This window comes from Neoarius graeffei, chromosome 13 (genome assembly GCF_027579695.1).
Source record: "Neoarius graeffei isolate fNeoGra1 chromosome 13, fNeoGra1.pri, whole genome shotgun sequence".
NCBI lineage: Eukaryota > Metazoa > Chordata > Actinopteri > Siluriformes > Ariidae > Neoarius > Neoarius graeffei.
Window position 1 is genome coordinate 60,269,598 of NC_083581.1, and position 18,837 is coordinate 60,288,434.

General features: G+C 42.7%; 1 protein-coding gene across 7 annotated transcripts in view; it reads left to right on the forward strand.

Moving 5' to 3' along the window:
• ubr4 (ubiquitin protein ligase E3 component n-recognin 4) overlaps positions 1-18,837 on the forward strand; it is a 154,517-nt gene that overhangs the window by 39,975 nt on the left and 95,705 nt on the right. For all 7 annotated transcript variants that reach the window (XM_060938226.1, XM_060938228.1, XM_060938229.1 and 4 more), the window contains 14 exons: positions 4,601-4,757; positions 4,883-4,968; positions 5,059-5,228; positions 7,162-7,441; positions 7,530-7,668; positions 7,782-7,861; positions 7,974-8,102; positions 8,310-8,492; positions 12,171-12,293; positions 12,399-12,628; positions 12,790-12,908; positions 16,106-16,203; positions 16,302-16,459; positions 16,596-16,802. In XM_060938226.1, the coding sequence (XP_060794209.1) occupies positions 4,601-4,757; positions 4,883-4,968; positions 5,059-5,228; positions 7,162-7,441; positions 7,530-7,668; positions 7,782-7,861; positions 7,974-8,102; positions 8,310-8,492; positions 12,171-12,293; positions 12,399-12,628; positions 12,790-12,908; positions 16,106-16,203; positions 16,302-16,459; positions 16,596-16,802 (2,159 nt within the window). The remainder of the gene's footprint in view (positions 1-4,600; positions 4,758-4,882; positions 4,969-5,058; positions 5,229-7,161; positions 7,442-7,529; positions 7,669-7,781; positions 7,862-7,973; positions 8,103-8,309; positions 8,493-12,170; positions 12,294-12,398; positions 12,629-12,789; positions 12,909-16,105; positions 16,204-16,301; positions 16,460-16,595; positions 16,803-18,837) is intronic.

Consider the following 18,837-nt stretch of genomic DNA (forward strand, 5'->3'; position numbering starts at 1 on the left):
TCACTGCCGGGGTCAGCGTGACTGCGTGTATTTTATATGGGGATGCTTTGAGAGTTTGCATACTTCTGAAGGGTGCCGTGACTGAAAAAGGGTTGAGAAACGCTGGTTTAGGGTATCCAGCTCTTCCGTCATTTTTTATGATGATACTTGCACATCTCATCTCATTATCTCTAGCCGCTTTATCCTTCTACAGGGTCGCAGGCGAGCTGGAGCCTATCCCAGCTGACTACGGGCGAAAGGCGGGGTACACCCTGGACAAGTCGCCAGGTCATCACAGGGCTGACACATAGACACAGACAACCATTCACACTCACATTCACACCTACGGTCAATTTAGAGTCACCAGTTAACCTAACCTGCATGTCTTTGGACTGTGGGGGAAACCGGAGCACCCGGAGGAAACCCACGCGGACACGGGGAGAACATGCAAACTCAACACAGAAAGGCCCTCGCCGGCCACAGGGCTTGAACCCGGACCTTTTTGCTGTGAGGCGACAGCACTAACCACTACACCACCATGCCGCCATACTTGCACATTTTATATTAATTCGTAACTTGTATTCAATTTTATATCGGGGGGGGGGGGATTACATCTAATGAAATTGTTTACACATGTATCTCACCATAAAATGCTAACAGTGCATGATGATTCTATGACTCAGCAATTTGTGAAAACGTGGGCCACGTTATTTTTATTTGCTGTGAATTCAAAACCGGATTACTCAACAATGCTATGTTGCACAGAGAAACAACTAGAATTGTCAAACGGTAAGTACTGCTCTTTGATATGTGGAGCATTGTGAAACAGTAGGGGCTTTGACTTATTCAACCGAGAGCTGGAGTGTGAAAATGGGTGAAGAAATTCCGGATATTACTTTGCAAAAGTTTGATTTGTTTCATAATGTGATTTGGTTTGTCCAAATGTAACTAGCATCGTTGCAAAGATCCAGTTCTTTCTTGTGATGTGTTCCATATCTATGCAGTGACGTTCATGAATAATCCAAGCAAGAGTAATGCGTGTCGAGATGGACGCAGAGCTGTATGCAGATTGTAATGAAGATTCTAATGATTTAAATTTTGATTTTAAAGTCAAGAATTTTCTCAGTAGCACTTCATTGCCTCGATAAGCAACTAGCATCATTGGACCACCTTGCATCAGTGAAAACTTTGTGAGCAGTTCAACCAAGAAGCAGGGCTGTGAAAAATCCGCGGAATTCCGCGAATTTGGCCGCCAAAAATATAATTTTAGTAAATCATCTAATTTTGCAATAACAAATTGGGGGGGGGGGGTAGGGGTTGTTGTCTACCGACCGCTAGTAGTCTCGTACAGCGAGTGTCACCGAGCCGGCGAGTCTGGGAAAGAGCCTATCGCAAATTGTTCTTTCTGTAACGACATCGTAATTTTTTTTGGTATCTTTTTTTTCTTTTGCGACAATGACAGACCAGTTTACGGCATTTGTGCCATGCTTACAAACCATGGCGCGAATCTTGTGTTCTTTTCGTTTTACCATTGTGCTCTTTAAACACGCTTTCGATATCAACGGTTTTGAAAAGGAGAATTTTGCGGTATGTCCACGTCACGGAGGGACATCGTTCAGAGGGAGGACGGTGAGACCGACGATGTCAAAAACATTGACAAGGAAAACGGCGTCAAAAATCCATGGAATTGGCGATGGCTGGAGTTTAAAGCCGGTAGTGAATATCTCCATGAGCACATACGGGAGATAAAAGAACCGGGGAAAGCTTACTGCATCTTGTGCCATCAGGATGTGAAGTACGGTTCTGGTGGAAGAACACGTTTGGTTGACCATGTTAAAGGAAAAAAACATGCGGAATTGGTGAAATTGAAGCTGTCGAACTATAGATTACCAGGTAGACCATCTTGTTCACATTTATTCTTTATGTAGTTTTAACTTGTTATTGTTCATAATGTTCATTGTCATCATGAATATGTAATGAAAGAGAGACCAAAAGAGCAAGGAAAAGCCATATAGAAAGTCAGAAAGAAAAGAGTAGGATTTCTAAGCTGAAGAAACTGCTAACAAAGGAAATAAGTGATTCCACGCTTATGGGTACTGAAATGGGGACATGAACTTATTTTTAAAAATTCACCTAAAACCATTTCTTTTTTTTCATCAGGTCACAAAACATGTAATCTTTAATGAATGATATGTTAAAAGATAACTTTAATTTTCTGAGATGTAATAAAAACATATTTATATGCCAAAGTCAGAACGTAACAGAAGTTTTGTGGACATATATATTCTCAATTTTAACAATGTAGAATTACTTTTTGAAACATAGGAAGGTGATGTTTTAGCAAATATAATTAATAAACATGTGTAGTAGAATAAACATACACATTCTTTCAATAAGATTAACATGGTATATAGCTAGATTGTAATTAATTTGTAACAGACGCGAGATGGACAATCGTAACAGAAGTAATGTAACAGACATCATTTTGGAACTCATAGGCTTGACTTTGGCATATAAATATGTTTTTATTACATCTCAGAAAATTAAAGTTATCTTTTAACATATTCATTAAAGATTACATGTTTTGTGACCTGATGGTAAAAAAAAGAAATGGTTTTAGGCAGGACTTTGAACCGGTTCAAGGAACGAAAACCGGGAACTTTTTCTATTTCACATGGAACAGAAACGAAACCAGAAACTTTATTATTTTTTATGTTCCGGAACAGAAACGCTTATTAAAAATAATGGTAACCGGTTAATACCGGTTTTTATTTCGTTCCTCAAAGTTTCTGTAGCCTACAAATAGTCATTCTTCTCCTGCGCAAGTTTCTATGACCCGCTGGGGTTCACTTCCTGTGTGACGTTCGCTGACTGAATGGAGAGAGCGGGAAGGTGGACTACTAGTGAGTAAGTGCATTACTGAGTGTCTGAGCAAAGAAGAGCCTGAACGATGCAACCTCCCTATTGGCTGTTTGTAAAAATGCATCAGTTGTTGCCCTTCCCACGGGAATCATCGCGGGCTCGAGAGACGAGACCTGACGAGTTAGTTCGTTGGTAGCAGAACAAAATGTCTGGACACAAATCGGGTTTTCAGAAAAGGAAAGAAAATAAACGGAGGGTCGAAAATACAAAAAAGGAGGCAGAAAATGCAAAACGAGTTTTAAGGTAGGACAAATGGTTACTTTTCTGAGGCAGCCCGCCGTGGCTGCCTGCAGGCTTATTTATTATAGCCCATTTAGTTAAAATAGTTGATATAAAATGTTTATAGTTATAGTTATGTGATGGTTGTCCTGATTTAGACTGTTTTTTTTTTGGGGGGGGGGGGTTGCGCGATGTTGCACCCGGGTCCAGATTAGGGCAGAACCGGCCCTGGCTACATTTCAGCTGTAGTTTATGAATGTATGTACTTGCATAGATGTGTACTTCCAATATGGCGCCTAACAAAATCTCGCGGCGCGGTGACGTCATGCGGTAGCCCTCTATAGGGCCTGACTAGCCTTTGGTAACACACTAAACGAATTATCTTGCATTTTTGGCACTTTTTCTGTTTGTGTAGATGGGAAGACGTACTGAGAATCCAAATCGCCAACATTTGAAATAATTGTTTTGAATTATTTCTTGTCTTATTTAGTGAAGGTTGTAATAGAATTAGCCTACATTTGGCTTAAGCTGGATGAGACAGAGACATAATTTTATAGCCATTTGTTAAACAGCTGACAGGGAACGTAATTAACCGTTCCGGGAAGGAAATTTTTTTGTTCTAACCGGTTCGGGAACGTCTATTTAATGGTGGAACCCAAAACCGGAAACGTTAAAATTCCGTTTCTGTTCGGAACGAACCAATAGGAAAAAAATTCCGGTTCAAAGCCCTGGTTTTAGGTGAATTTTTAAAAATAAGTTCATGTCCCCATTTCAGTACCCATAAGTGTGGAATCACTCATATAAAAATTGACTTGTAAATAGTTGTATATAGTTTTTGACTAGAATCTGTCTAACAAGAAAGACATTTTGGTATTGAATCAGTTCAAAAACAAGAACATTAGTGACTATTATTTAATAGTCAGTCTAGAATTTCCCCCCTGGAAAAGACATTATGGTACCCAATGAATTGATACAAATCGACACAAGAATATAAGTGAATTTACAATATGAGGTATGTTATTGATATATTTTCATTCTTCAAGTGAACCCTTATCAGTTAAAAGGTAAATCAGTTCAAATTGTATTATTTCAACATAATAATAACAGTTCAAATTAAATGGCATGGTTGAGAAAATATTTGCTTTCAGGCGATGCTTCAAATCTATCAATATACACAAAATCTGTTCAGCTTCTGCGGCCCTGCGGCCCACGGCTCCTGGGGAGCTGCGCCCCCCCAGACCCCCTGCTAAAATTGTTTCCTTGGATTTTGTCATTTCTATTTCACAGTCCTGAAGAAGTGATGTGAATTTGCGTCAGTTGGGTTCTAAGGGTTAACCATATGGACGTATAAGCTTACTAAATTGAGCTAGGCCTTCGACCTGTACATGTTTTGGTCTTAATCACTGCAGTAATTTAAAAAAAAAAAACAAGCTCTGTCTGGGTCATTTTATTGAGCTGCGTGTATATTTTCCTTTTTCAGTTCCTAGGTCTGGCCTCTAGCATTCTGAATTTCATCACCACATCCATGCTGAAGTCCAGGAACAACTTCATTCGCAACTATTTGAGTGTGTCCCTCGCTGAGCAGCACATGGCCACTCTGGCCAGCATCATCAAGGATGTCGACAAAGATGTTAAGGGTATGAGTGGCTTTTTTTGTTTATATGTACATATGGATCTAAAAGTGACTGGTAATTAATTTGAATGTGGCTTTGCACAGACCAGGACCTTCATGTGTGTCGGTTTGTGCTCGGTTTTTCTTTAGCATCCTCTGATGAAGAATTTGCCTCTGCTTTGTACCATTTTAACCACTCTTTGGTAACATCAGACTTGCCCTCTCCAGCCCTTCAGGTATAATGTGTGTCGCTATTGATTTAGTTTACAAATTTGCTGACTGTTTAGCTGTTTGGCCAACACTCTGAACACTCTGTTTGCAATCAGAATACATTGCTGCAGCAGCTAGGTGTGGCTCCATTCTCTGAAGGTCCCTGGCCCATGTACATCCACCCACAGTCCCTGTCTGTGCTCTCGAGACTGCTGCTCATTTGGCAGCACAAAGCCAGCCTTCAGGGTGACCCTGATGTCCCCGAGTGCATGAAGGTCTGGGAAAGGTGAGCCTCATCATCGCATTACTCAGCATTTCTAGAACAACTTCCATTATTCATCTGGCATTCTTTCAGTTTTGCTAATTTTATTTTGTTAACATCATCGGAATGCGGAATCCCCTCTGGCAATTCAGTGATAATCGGCCTGATCGCGTGTGCTGCAAGAGCCAGTAATACAGCATGCATAGTGTACGAGGTGTTATCCGAGGTGGCCTATAAAATGGATCTAAGTAGCACACGCACCCAAAATAAAACAATATAAGAATATTTCTGTTTGAGAGTATTACACTTTGAAGTGTTGATTTAAAGGCTGTTGTAAAACAGGTACAACCAAGTCGTAAATGGTTCTATGGACCCTTTTCACGTGACGTCACGACAAACGCGGCCGCCATTTTGGACGTGTACTACCAGTAGTTTACCACAGCCAACATTGAGGAACGGCAGCAAAGAAAGTTTTTACTTTCAGTAAGACTTCCATCATGCCACTATATTGTTGTGCACCTGGATGTAGTAACCATCAACAAACAAGGCAAGGTTTATCATTTTATCGGATCCCGACGGAGAAGATGGATAGCAGCCATTAACAGGAAAGATTGGCAGCCCTCGGCATACCAACGCTTGTGTAGTGACCACTTTGTTGGAGGTAAGACGAATAAAATTAGCCAGAAAAGGCATTACATTGCTGTTAACATTCTGTGGCGGTGAGTGTGTAATCAAACAGGTTAAAATAACCCATTGTAACCTCTTTGTTCTTCTGTAGTAGCTATTGTTGACTAGCTAATGTCAACAACATAGTAGCTAGTATGTTACTGTAGCAATGTTTACGTTCAGTCATTTGGATGACTGTTAAAACCTTTCAGTCTCAAGTTTTTCCTTTACTGTATCTCCGCTCCGGCTTGCTCCCCCTCAAATTAAGCAGCGCGCTCCGGCTTGCTCCCCCTCAAATTGAGCAGCGCGCTCCGGCTTGCTCCCCCTCAAATTGAGCAGCGCGCTCCGGCTTGCTCCCCCTCAAATTGAGCAGCGCGCTCCGGCTTGCTCCCCCTCAAATTGAGCAGCGCGCTCCGGCTTGCTCCCCCTCAAATTGAGCAGCGCGCTCCGGCTTGCTCCCCCTCAAATTGAGCAGCGCGCTCCGGCTTGCTCCCCCTCAAATTGAGCAGCGCGCTCCGGCCTGCTCCCCCTCAAATTGAGCAGCGCGCTCCGGCCTGCTCCCCCTCAAATTGAGCAGCGCGCTCCGGCCGAGGTTCCGGAGCACGCTCCGGCTTGCTCCCCCTCAAATTAAGCAGCGCGCTCCGGCTTGCTCTGGAGCAAGCCGGAGTGCGCTGCTTAATTTGAGGGGGAGCAAGCCGGAGCGCGCTCCAGAACCTCGGCTGGAGCACTCCTGGAGCAAGCCGGAGCACGCTCCGGAACCTCGGACGTTGGCGTGTATGTGTATGGCAATGGGTTTTTAATGACATAGGTATACAGATCATGTGGGCCGAAGTCAGGTAAAGACGAGGGCTTCGTGTACTTCCGTACGTCAGTGAACAATCCTGGTGGAAGCAGGTAAACGTCGTTCTCTAAGCCTGCCAACCTCAATTTTTGCAAATACCTCTCCCTCTGCTCGCCCTGTAAATGCCCTACGTCGCTGGATAGTGAAGGTTTTTTCTGCATCTCGCTCCTTTTTCTTTTATGTTTTTTGTTTGTCGCCTTCTTCGCATTCAAACTGATTCGAGCCGAAGTCCACTACATGTCCAAAATGGCGGTCACGTTTACGAAGGTCACATGACTGAAAAGGGTCTAGAGTCTCTGAGCAGTTATTGCAAAGACAGGGTCACTGAGCTTTACTCGAGATTGTTGGATGTTCAGAGGTAGCTGAGGAGAAGATCTACGAAAGTAACTGAGTTGCTATGTTACTGGTATAAGGCAGAACCTCCTGAAATTTTCCCTCTGCTTGATCCAGGTTTGTTGGCACGTTGAAGCAGCACACTTTGCAGGGAGCAATGCCCACTGAGGAAGACCTTAATGTCGAGCACCTCCAGCTGCTGCTGCTCATCTTCCACAACCTGTCAGAAAAGGGCCGTCGCACTGTCCTCACTCTCTGCACGCAGGCCATTGCCGAGGTGGCCGCACACATAGACTCCCAGCTCCAGGCTGTGCCCCTTAACCTGGCTCGCATTCTGTTGGTCTTTGACTACCTCCTGCACCAATACTCTAAAGCCCCTGTGTATCTGTTTGAGCAAGTAGGAAAATAATTTTTTTGCATAATTGTCATGCTTATTAAAATGTTTGCTCTCGGCTACGGTGGCTAGATATTGTTTATTTGATCAGGTGCAGTACAATCTTCTGACTCCTCCTGCATCTGGAGCCAGCTCTGCCCAAGAAGGCACAAAGAGAGGCTCCGTCCCACTCTACTATGGTTTTAAGGAAGTGGAGGAAAACTGGGCCAAGCACTGTTCAGCAGACCGGAGTAAGTCCTATCGCTTATGCTCCTCCCATTATTGTCCACATTATTGTCTAGTTGGTCAGTTTTGGCAGGAAGAGCTAAAAGTTATGTTGTCGACTGCATGTGTTCTTGTTTAGATTCTAATTTACAGCCCAAGTTCTACTGCGTCCTTTCCCCTGAAGCTTCAGAAGATGATCGGAGTCGACTTGACAGCAAAGTAAAGCCAAACGCCATGCTTGCCCAGTTTGCGGCACAAAAATAGTTTATTGCAATGCATTTTATTTTATTGGTGGTTTACGTTTTTGACTAAATTCTGGTTTTCCTTGTAGGTCTTCCAAGTGTTGTTCAGTGGAACTGTTAAATATGACCACTTGTATTACTCTCTCATCTCCCTACTGGCTGCGGGGTCTTGCGTCGACACAGCCAGGAGACAGGAAAGCAAACCTCTTACCCCGCTTGTGAGTAACATTCAGAAAAATCGCAATCAGACAAACTCTTTCTTCTTTAGTGTGCGACCTTTCCATATTTATGATCCTGGATTTTGTCTAATTAGATGTTAATTGGGGTGTGTGTGTGTGTGTGTTTTTTATATGCTTTATATTTTACTTAACTGATTGGGACTTGAATGAAAATACACTTGTGTTGCTGGTACTCATTCCATGCAGGAGGCCTGCTCTCTCCAGTACTATTTTCTGATTCTCTGGAGGATCCTAGGAGTGCTTCCCCCCTCGAAAGCCTATATCGAGCAGCTGAAGACGGGTAACAGCGACCCCAGTGAGAGCGACATCCTACACACACTTAGGTGGTCATCTCGATTAGGTGTCAGCACATACGTTAATTGGATTAAGGTGAGTTCTTGAACATCATAATCATGTGAACAAATCTTTTACCCTGTCCACACTAGGGATTTTGTACCGATATGAAACTACTTTTGTACCGCAACACCTGTCCACACTAGCAACTATAGACCCTTTTCACTCATGTGACCTTCGTAAACGCGACCGCCATTTTGGACATGAAGAAATAACGGTTTATGGCACAGACCCTTTCGGTTCTTGCTCATCTAGCTGCTACAGTGACTGCAACAATAATACCTAACACACATTTAAGTATCCGTCGTAAAGACGTGAAACTCGTCGAGTGACGAGTGTGTTCATTGATAAGCTAACACAATCTAAAAGTAGACATGCCATCAAGCTGCCCTGGCGCTGTGTACAGTTTACCTTCTATGGTTTGTGCACTCACTACTTGCCATTACTTTCTCCAACCCAGTGTTCGAACTATGCCAATATTTTCGGGGGGGGGGTCCCTTTTTTTCCCTTGGGGGGGGCGGGGGGGCGCTTGCGCTTGTCTCAGAGCACGGATCTCCAAACACATGAGAAGCCTATCTTACGCACATATCACGCGGACTCCACACACGCATTGCATCTGAAGTCATAACTCATCAGGGGAAATCGTGTCCGCATTGGCATGTTCAAAAAACAACCTCGCGTCAACAATGATACCACACGCAAGAAAAAAAAAAAAACAGTCAGGCTACTCAACACATCTGATCCACAGCAGCACCAAAGCATCACTGGAAATCCTGTCAACAACCAATCTTCCATTTCAACACGCGTCAACAAACAAATGGCACCACAAACATGAACGCATCGGTCAGGCTACCGATTCCAAACCCACAGCAGACGAATAATTAAATGCATCTTACCTTAAAGCAGAATCGACCACAAAGGAAGTGTGTTGGCACTGTTGGCACACTTCCTTTCTACTAGTTTGTGTCCCCAACCTGGCAGCAGCAGTCGTTGTTATATCGGTTTATTTTATCTTTGATGTGTAAACAACACTTCGGATATGCAAATGCTTCCCGTTACACACGATTGCTATGTCAATAAACATCATTTTGCCAATATTTTAGAGACCATCCATCTTCTCCGTCGGTCAGCATCTGTCGGGATCCGATAAAATGATAAATCTTGCCTTGTGTGTTGATGGTTACTACATCCAGGTGCACAACAATATAATGGCATGATGGAAGTCTTGCTGAAAGTAAAAACTTTCTTTGATGGCTATATTCCTTTCGATGCTTCGCCGTCGTTCCTCGTTGTTGGCTGTAGGGATCGACCGATATGTTTTTTTCAGGGCCGATACCGATTATTATGGAATTGGGATGCCAATAACCGATAAATGTAAACATTATAATTCACATGAAATTAAACGTAGCACACACTGACACAGACCTTCATATCCATGAAGTGTATGTTTAATTGTAAAATTGAACATGAAATTTTGTGCAGGGAGATGCCAGCAGCATTTGTACAATAAAGTCAAACATTAGTTAAAATAATAATAATAAATATTCACCAATAAAAAAAATAAATCACTCCCTACTATATTACAGCTCACCATTTTCAGTGGAAAATAAATGAAAATACACTCTGGATTATTTTACACTAAGAACTAAGTAAAACTTACCAACTTCAAGTAGTTTTTAAATAACAAATCAAGTGTAGGGAGCTGCCTGCAGCATTTTTTAAAAAGTAAAATCAAATGTAAAGTAGGCTATCACTCCCTATTATGTAACAACTTAACAAGTAACCGTCTACATTCTAATGCTTTTAATGCCCAAGCCTAATATTCCCAATTTAGGAGGATTATATTGTAGTGAAGGAAGCACAGTTGCTCTGCATGTTAAAAGCTCTGGTTAAAAGGAGCGGCTGCATCTTTGAGTATATCGCTTTCCGAATCAGAAGCGCTAGCGAGGAGAATCACTTGCACGAGAATTATAAATACTAGTGGAGTACATTACAGCGCAATGTGAAGTAGCGTAAGAACATTTAAGTCAAGAGTTTAATTGATGTATTTCGTTCATTCGCGTTTATCCAAGCAAGTGTGCATCCACGACACAATTCATTACTGAGCCCACAACAAGCGTCCTGACAAACTCCCTACAGTATTACACAGCCTACTAGCACCATATCACACCTGGCTTGTTTAAATGTTCAAATAGCGCTTTATAAAGTTACCTAACATGTACAAGTGCAATGCACTTTTTGAGCACGAGTCACGTCATGAAGTTTACTCATCACCATAACAAATAGCCAGTAGGCTTGCGCTAGCCTACAGAACACAAACACTACGTTTTATTTGGTCTTCCCTTGACCACCTCTCTGTACGGCTGTCATTCTGCTGTTCGAGTAGAACTACTGACACATTCACAACGTTTCCAGACGGGGATTTAAAAATGACTGCAGCCTACATTATGCTGGGGACTGCTTACTATGGACAACATTACATGGAGTTTCAGCGAGACTAGTTGGTTGTAGGCTAATTCAAGTGCTTCCTTCCGTAAGCTAAGTTTGCCTGGCTACACAGATGCAAGTGGACAATTTTAACGAGTAGTAGAAGAATGTAAACATATAATGAATGTTGTGCTTTTGCAGCTTGTGTGTTTGTGACTTATTGCAGCAAAAGCAGCGTGTCCTTACCTTGAAGTGGGACCTGCTTCTGCCCAAGTGCCCGTACGGCCGCCTTGAAACAGTTCACAGCGGTTAGCTACACGTGTTGATTGGCTACATCTCTTGTGCCAAACAAATCAGATGTTGTGGTGGGCCGGACCGTGTTCTTGAACTCAGAGAGGCGAGTGCAGGAAAGGACGTGCAGTGACAGTCGCGTTAGGAACGGAATGGCTGCAAAAAGGCATGTTATCGGCATATCAGTGGAAATTATGGCCGATACCGATAACCCTAAAAATGCAGAATATCGGCCAGGCCGATTATCGGTCGACCCCTAGTTGGCTGTGGTAGACTACTGGTAGTTCATGTCCAAAATGGCGGCCGCGTTTGTCGTGACGTCACGTGGGAAGGGTCTATACCGGTACTGTAGCGGTATAACTGTATCGGTACGAAACCCATACATTTGTGGGTTTCGTACTGTAGCGCTTCGCTGTAGTGTGGACAGATGAAGCGGCTCTGTATCGATACAAATATAATGCGCAACCGCAATGAACCATTCCTACGTCTTCCGGGTTATTCATACAATGCAATACGCCCGTGCTTTCCAGCTGTAAAATGGCTCAAAACGACCGTGGAGCTACATGGGGGGGGACAGGGAGGAAGAAAGGAGGAAGAGGGAGAAAGTGAGGGGGGAGAAAGGGAGATTCGTTTTCTTTGTTTCTTTCTCAACTGCCTCGTACGTTTTATACGATTCGACTGAATAAATGACCACCAGAAATACAGACTGTACATTGACAACAAAAAGCACGCACACGTTGTTTCATCCGCCATATTCTCGGAAGGAAGTTACTCAGTAACCACGGAAACATTTCGCACACGCACATTTCAACTACCGTGAAAGAAAACCGCAAACATTTCTCGCTAGTGTGGACAGATGCACTAAACTGTACCGGTATACTTTGTATCGATACAGTTATACCACTATCGTACCAGTATAAGTGTGAACACAGCATGTGTTTTCCTTAAGTTCCCTCACGTTTCTCATTTCTGTTGTTCATTCTTCACCCCAATCAGGAAAACTTGGTGAAGCAGGGAGTGAAAGCAGATCATGCCACTTCTTTGGTTGAAGTGGTCTCTTCTAAATGCAGTGCAGTGAAATATGATGTCGAGATTGCAGAGGAGTACATTGCCAGACAGGTAATGGCCAGATGTTTTGAAATAAAAATTATCTTCTATTACTCAGGATAAATACAATACTGAAGAACAACTTCTCTGTGTCTGGGTCTTTTTTTTTTTTTTTAGATCTCATCATTCTGTTGTGTGGATCCCAACAGCATCGTGTCTCTTCACCAGATTCCTTCCCTTCAGATCATTTACACACTGGACGCCGTAATCTCCAAAGTGCAAGTCTCCCGTAATGAGCATTTCTCCAAGGTGGCAGCAGAGACGGACCTGCACAAATCTTTGGAAATCACCAAAAATCTGCTGCCTGCCACACTGCAGCTTATTGACATCTACACAGCCTTCACAAGGTCCATACTATATTTGTGGCTTACAATGAGGAATAGGTTTTTTTTTTTTTTTTCCCTATTACATAATCAGGATTCACCTGTGTGAGTTGACGCACTACCTCATTTTTTTTTGTTTATCTGAGTGAAACAAATGTATTTTCTTGTCTGTTTTACCTGGATAGATCCTACTTGTTAATGAGCCTCCCTGAGGATGGAGAGAACAAGCCGACAGAAGCCAAACTGCAAGGCTATGCTGCTGTGTTGTCTATTGGTTCCACGCGCTGCAAAGCCAATCAGCTTGGTAAGGGTACTGTGCATTTGCACAGGACGACCCCTAACACCCCCCGTGAAATAGACCTGTTTGAAAAAGAGGCTGTTTGAAAATAAAAGGGAGACTTTCCCCTTAAACAAAACTGATCAGCTTTTGATGTTTTGGCCTTTTTTTTTTATTAATGCACTGGATCTGTTAGGCTGTGTAGCTAGCAAATAACAGATGACAGACTTGTGGCTTGCCTTTTTATGCCTCCGCCACCTTAAGGTGCAGGAGGCATTATGCTTTTGGGTTGTCCGTGCGTCCGTCCCAAAACCTTGTGAACACGATATCTCAAAGGCTAATGAAAGGAATTTCACCACACTTGCACCATTTGTGCGCTTTGGGACAAACATAAACTGATTAGATTTTAAGATCAAAAGGTCAAGGTCACTGTGAGGTCAAATGTCTGTCCAAAAACCTTGTGAACACAATATCTCCAAGGCAAATGAAAGGAATTTCACCAAACTTTCACCATTTGGGGACAAACATAAACTGATTAGATTTTGAGGTTTAAAGGTCACAGGTCAAGATTACTGTGAGGTCAAATGTCCATCCCCAAATCACAACTTAAAGGAACAGTCCACCGTACTTCCATAATGAAATATGTTCTTCTCTGAATTGAGACGAGCTGCTCCGTACCTCTCCGAGTAGGGTTGGGCGGTATCCAAATTTTGATACCTTTAAACTGTCTCTGTGTTTTCCCGGGGTATACGGTATTACCGAGAAAAAAATATTTTTGTTTCGGCCTACTGTGTAACGTGCGCCTATACCGGCGGACCTTGTCCAGACCTGCGCCTATGCCTCAAATGTACTATTTAAAAGCAGCATAGCGAATTATGTGCATTGTGGTATAGATTAAGCAGCAAAGTGAATTTTGTGCATTGATGAATGGATTAAGAGAGATTTCAAAGCATCACGCAACTCTTCCTTCATCTTGAAAATAGCATTCAACTGTCGTTTACACGTGTGCGTTGAAACGCCATTTGCAGCACTATTTCACCTACTCCATCAAAAAAAGTACACGATGAGCAGGATCATACCCTTTCAAGCATGGGAAATAAAAAAAGAAAAGAAAAAGAATCAACCAACACCCAAGTCCGTTTAGACTGCGCGATAAACCATATTCTTCAGCGCAAATGAGGCGAACCTAATTCAAATGCGTGATAGCTGCACAAGGCAAAATCATATGGGCCCACGTCATGCCATGGCGGGGAAATTAATAATCAAATGGCCTTACCTTGCTTAAAACGTTGTCTTGATCACATAACTCCTTACAATTATTCCACTTAAATCCATACGGTTTAACACACCCAACAAAGATAGCAAGCGCATTGCTAATTCCCACCAGAAACCTAACAGTTTACGCTACGATGTTTTCTTCCGTTTCTTCAGTAGATGACATTTCAAACGTTTATTACCCACATCCCAAATGTCATACGTTATATTATTTTACCTTGTTGTTACTCATGTAACCTACTCAAAACACAACTCATTGGAGAGATCTCGTGGAAGTGGAGTACCCCAGGCTATGGTGTGCCTTAGGGGACATATTAGATTTTTTCGATTTTGCGCGGTCATTTACATTATTGCTGGCTCTTCCTTTTCGTTTGGTTTGAAACCAAAATACTGCCACACTGCCGATGTTGTATTTTTTTTTTTTTTTTTTTGCCACTAACTCGTTATCTTGACTTGCCATCTTTCAACCGCGGTCTCAGTCTCTTGCGAAGCTTTCTGTCAGACTCCAAATGTCACGCAGGGTTGCCATGGTAACGACATAAACAACCCTGCACGCGATGAGAACTTCTTTAGGAAATTGATAGAATTAGTGAAAATACGATCACACAGTTATTCGGGATGATCTTCAATTTATTATTTTATATTATGACCTCATGTACTCCATATTTATTTAGATATTATATATTTTTTTAAAATGACGGTAATGAGACCGATACCGTTGGTACTTTTGGATACCTCGGGATACCTTCTTACCGTAATACCGCCCAACCCTATCTCCGAGCTTTGTGCGACCTCCCAGTCAGTCAGACGCGCTGTTACTCCTGTTAGCAATGTAGCTAGGCTCAGTATGGCCAATGGTATTTTTTGGGGCTGTAGTTAGACGCGACCAAACTCTTCCACGTTTTTCCTGTTTACATAGGTTTATATGACCAGTGACATGAAACAAAGTTCAGTTACACAAATTGAAACGTAGCGATTTTCTATGCTATGGAAAGTCCGCACTATAATGACAGACGTACTAACACCTTCTGTGCGCTTCGACAGCGCATTGATACCTTCACTCCTGTTTTTTTTTTTTTTCCCTCTCCCCCGCCCCCCCCAACTTCCGTCAATACAACCAACGTGACCACCAAGACAAGTAGCAGGAGTGAAGGTATCAATGCGCTGTCAAAGCGCGCAGAAGGTGTTAGTACGCCTGTTATTATAGTGCGGACTTTCCATAGCATAGAAAATCGCCACGTTTCAATTTGTGTAACTGAACTTGTTTCATGTCACTGGTCATATAAACCTATGTAAACAGGAAAAACGTGGAAGAGTTTGGTCGCATCTAACTACAGCCCCAAAAAATACCATTGGCCATGCTGAGCCTAGCTACATTGCTAACAGGAGTGACACCGCGTCTGACTGACTGGGAGGTCGCACAATGCTCGGAGAGGTACGGATCAGCTCGTCTCAATTCAGAAAAGAACATATTTCATTATGGAAGTACGGTGGACTGTTCCTTTAAGGCGTGTAGTCTACCGGGCGGAGGCATCCCCATCGACGCCGTTGGCGTCGAGTTCTATCTAGTTTTTAATATAAGGTTTGTGTAAATTTAATTTTTGGCCAAACCTTTACTTTAAGTGTTGCATATGTGATCAAAACGTATGATGAGTAGATTAACGCTGCCCAGCCTGAATAGGTTACTTGAATTGATAAGTCAGGTAAACATCACCTTCATAACCAGAATTTGTGTATTTATTATCCATAAAATCTTACTCCGACAAAATACTTAAGTGTCTCTCTATATGTTTATCATCCAAGGAAAAATGGCTTAATTGCTTGCTGTGGTTATTTCGTTATATTTCTCTAGTGGGAGTGGAATTCTAGGTTTGGGCTAAATTATAATTTGCAGTTTTTGTATACTATTTACATTACTAATTGCAGCTAATATATTTTTGTCATTTCAGGTCCATCAGTTATGCAGAATCTGCCATCTGCACTTCAGACTCTGTGTGAGACATGGAACAACATTCACACTAATGAGTTTCCCAACATTGGCTCCTGGGTAAGTGTCCTCCTACAAGTCCAGTTTATGACTGAATAGAATGTTTGCTTGTTTTTCCATCAGCAACAAGCTTATTGTAAGTACTTTCCCCCCTGCAGCGAAATGCTTTTGCCAATGATACCATTCCCTCAGAGAGCTACATCAGTGCTATCCAGGCAGCCCACCTTGGTACGCTCAGCAACCAGTCTCTACCATTAGCTTCCTCACTCAAACACATCCTGCTCACACTGGTGCGCCTCACTGGAGATCTCATTGTGTAAGTTGCATTTTAAACCCCCAGTAAATAAATAAATAAAAATGAATCCAATAACATGAAATGCACTGTGTAAATTAAAGAAGTCTAGGCATGGTTTTTTTTGAGCCCACTTGCACATAAACGTGACTTCCTATAGGACAGAGGAGCTGAACCCTCCCCAGGTGATCCGGACACTGCTGCCATTGTTATTGGAGAGCAGCACAGAGAGTGTTGCAGAGATCTGCAGTACCTCATTAGAGAGGATCCTGGGCCCTGCCGAGTCCGATTCCTTTCTGGCCCGTGTATATGAGCGTCTAATCACTGGCTGCTACAACATCATTGCCAACCACTCTGACCCCAGCAGGTGAGACGGGAGATGTTTAATGTCATCGAAGATCTAAAGGATGATGTTAATTAGGATGCAGTGCTGCTGCACTGCAACCTATTGTTCTACGTGTTTCTTCTTCCGCTTTCATCTTCCGTACAAATTTCGGCACTTAACTCAATAACCGTACGTGGCACACAGACAAGCAATATATCAAAACGTGCGGCTCGATCGGACTCGGTATGCTATTACTTTGTTCATCAAAATGTGATTTTTTTTTTCCGCGACATAGTCGCGAAAAAATCACCCAAAATTTCCCATTCATTTCTATGGAATTATTTGAAAAACTACACACTTTTATAGCTACCCCTAGAACGGTCTGGCGCAAAGTTGTGAAATTTTGCACACTGATTCTTGACAACCTCAAGGTTCTTCTCAGCAAGTTTCAAGTCACCACCTTAAACTCACTAGCGCCACCAACAGCTCAAATTCGCAGGTACATTTCTGCTTGTAACTTTTGAACCGTTGGTCCGATTTTCAAAAACTTGGTATCCCTGGAATCCTTGGGCCAAGACGAATACAGCGCACCCTCTGACAAAATTGTCAACCTCGGAAAGTTTTCCTGCAATTTTGAATTTTTTGAAAATCAATTAAAATGCTTCTCCTCCCTCAATTTTTGACCAATTTCTCCCAAACTTGGTACATGCCAACTTTAGACTAAGCTGCAAAAAAGACATTCCCGGTTTTTTCGAATTTCATAAGCGTTTGGCCGTGGCAGCCAATCAAAATTGGCTGCGCAGACGTGAAACAGGAAGTGTGCTCATATCTCGGCCGCGCTTTGGCATATCTTAACAGAACATGGTGGCGTTATGCCCCACCCCTCCACGAAGGCCCACAAAAAAAGTGGAACAAGTTGGCCGCTAGGGGGCGCTACAACTGGGAAAAGTGTCCTTTGGCTCATATCTTGACGTCATATTCTGGAAAAGTTCTGCAATTTTGCACACTGCTTCTTGACAAACTCAAGGTTCTTCTCAGCAAGTTTCGAGTCACCACCTTAAACTCTCTAGCGCCACCAACAGCTCAAAATCGCAGGTCCAAAAAACCCCATCTTCCGTACAAATTTTGATTCGTAATAACTCAATAACCGTACGTCGCACACAGACAACAATATATCAAAACGTGCGGCTCGATCGGACTCGGTGTGCTGTTACTTTGTTCATTATTCTATGATTTTTTCGCGACTACGTCGCGAAAAAATCGTCCAAAATTTCCCGTTCATTTCTGTGTAATTAATTGAAAAACAACGCACTTTTTCAAACCTCCGCTGCTCTGGCATGCATTGACCTAGAGACATGATTCAAACGTAAAAACGTAGAGAAACTTCTCCTGTGTGGATCTGGCATTCAACTTTTTTGCTAGGTTCTATACTTTTGGATCAGTCCCGGCTCAAACACCATGAGCAAAAATGGAGAAATTCAGAGTTTATAATGGGTGTCTATTGCGTTACACACGAGTGGAGCTCGTTAAGTTAGAGTGTAGAGGGCCTGAAAAAAACCCCTCAAACTTTCTCCTTTAAACTGGTGTTTTCAGCCACAATTTTCACTCTACAGACATAATTTTCTCAAAAGTAGTAGTCACACATGTCCTGATTCACACAATGTGTCTACCTAACCGATAGGATTTACAGTTTTTGAATGAGGAGCCTCAAACTGAGGAGAGCGCAGGCGAGCGGCCTCATTGACTGCCATTATAAACGTGGCTGAAAAGTCACTCGTTTTTAAGTCACTCGTTTTTAACTCGCTCTAGTGTCCTCAGTTTTTACACTAGGGACAAAAAAATTGTATCACAGTCTTCAGGAGACCCTTGTGGCACTCACTGTGAAAGAATTTTGTGAATAGCTGCTTTCGTTTTCGAGTTATTCGTCGTTGTTCGAGCCCTGGTCCTGAGCAAAAATCAGCCAAAAACTGACATTTTGTGTGACTCAGCGCCTTCTCAGGACCGTCGCCATGCCAACTGGGAGCAGGGGGGGGGCTGCTGTCTCAAACACGCACATAATCATTGCATTGAAGCATCA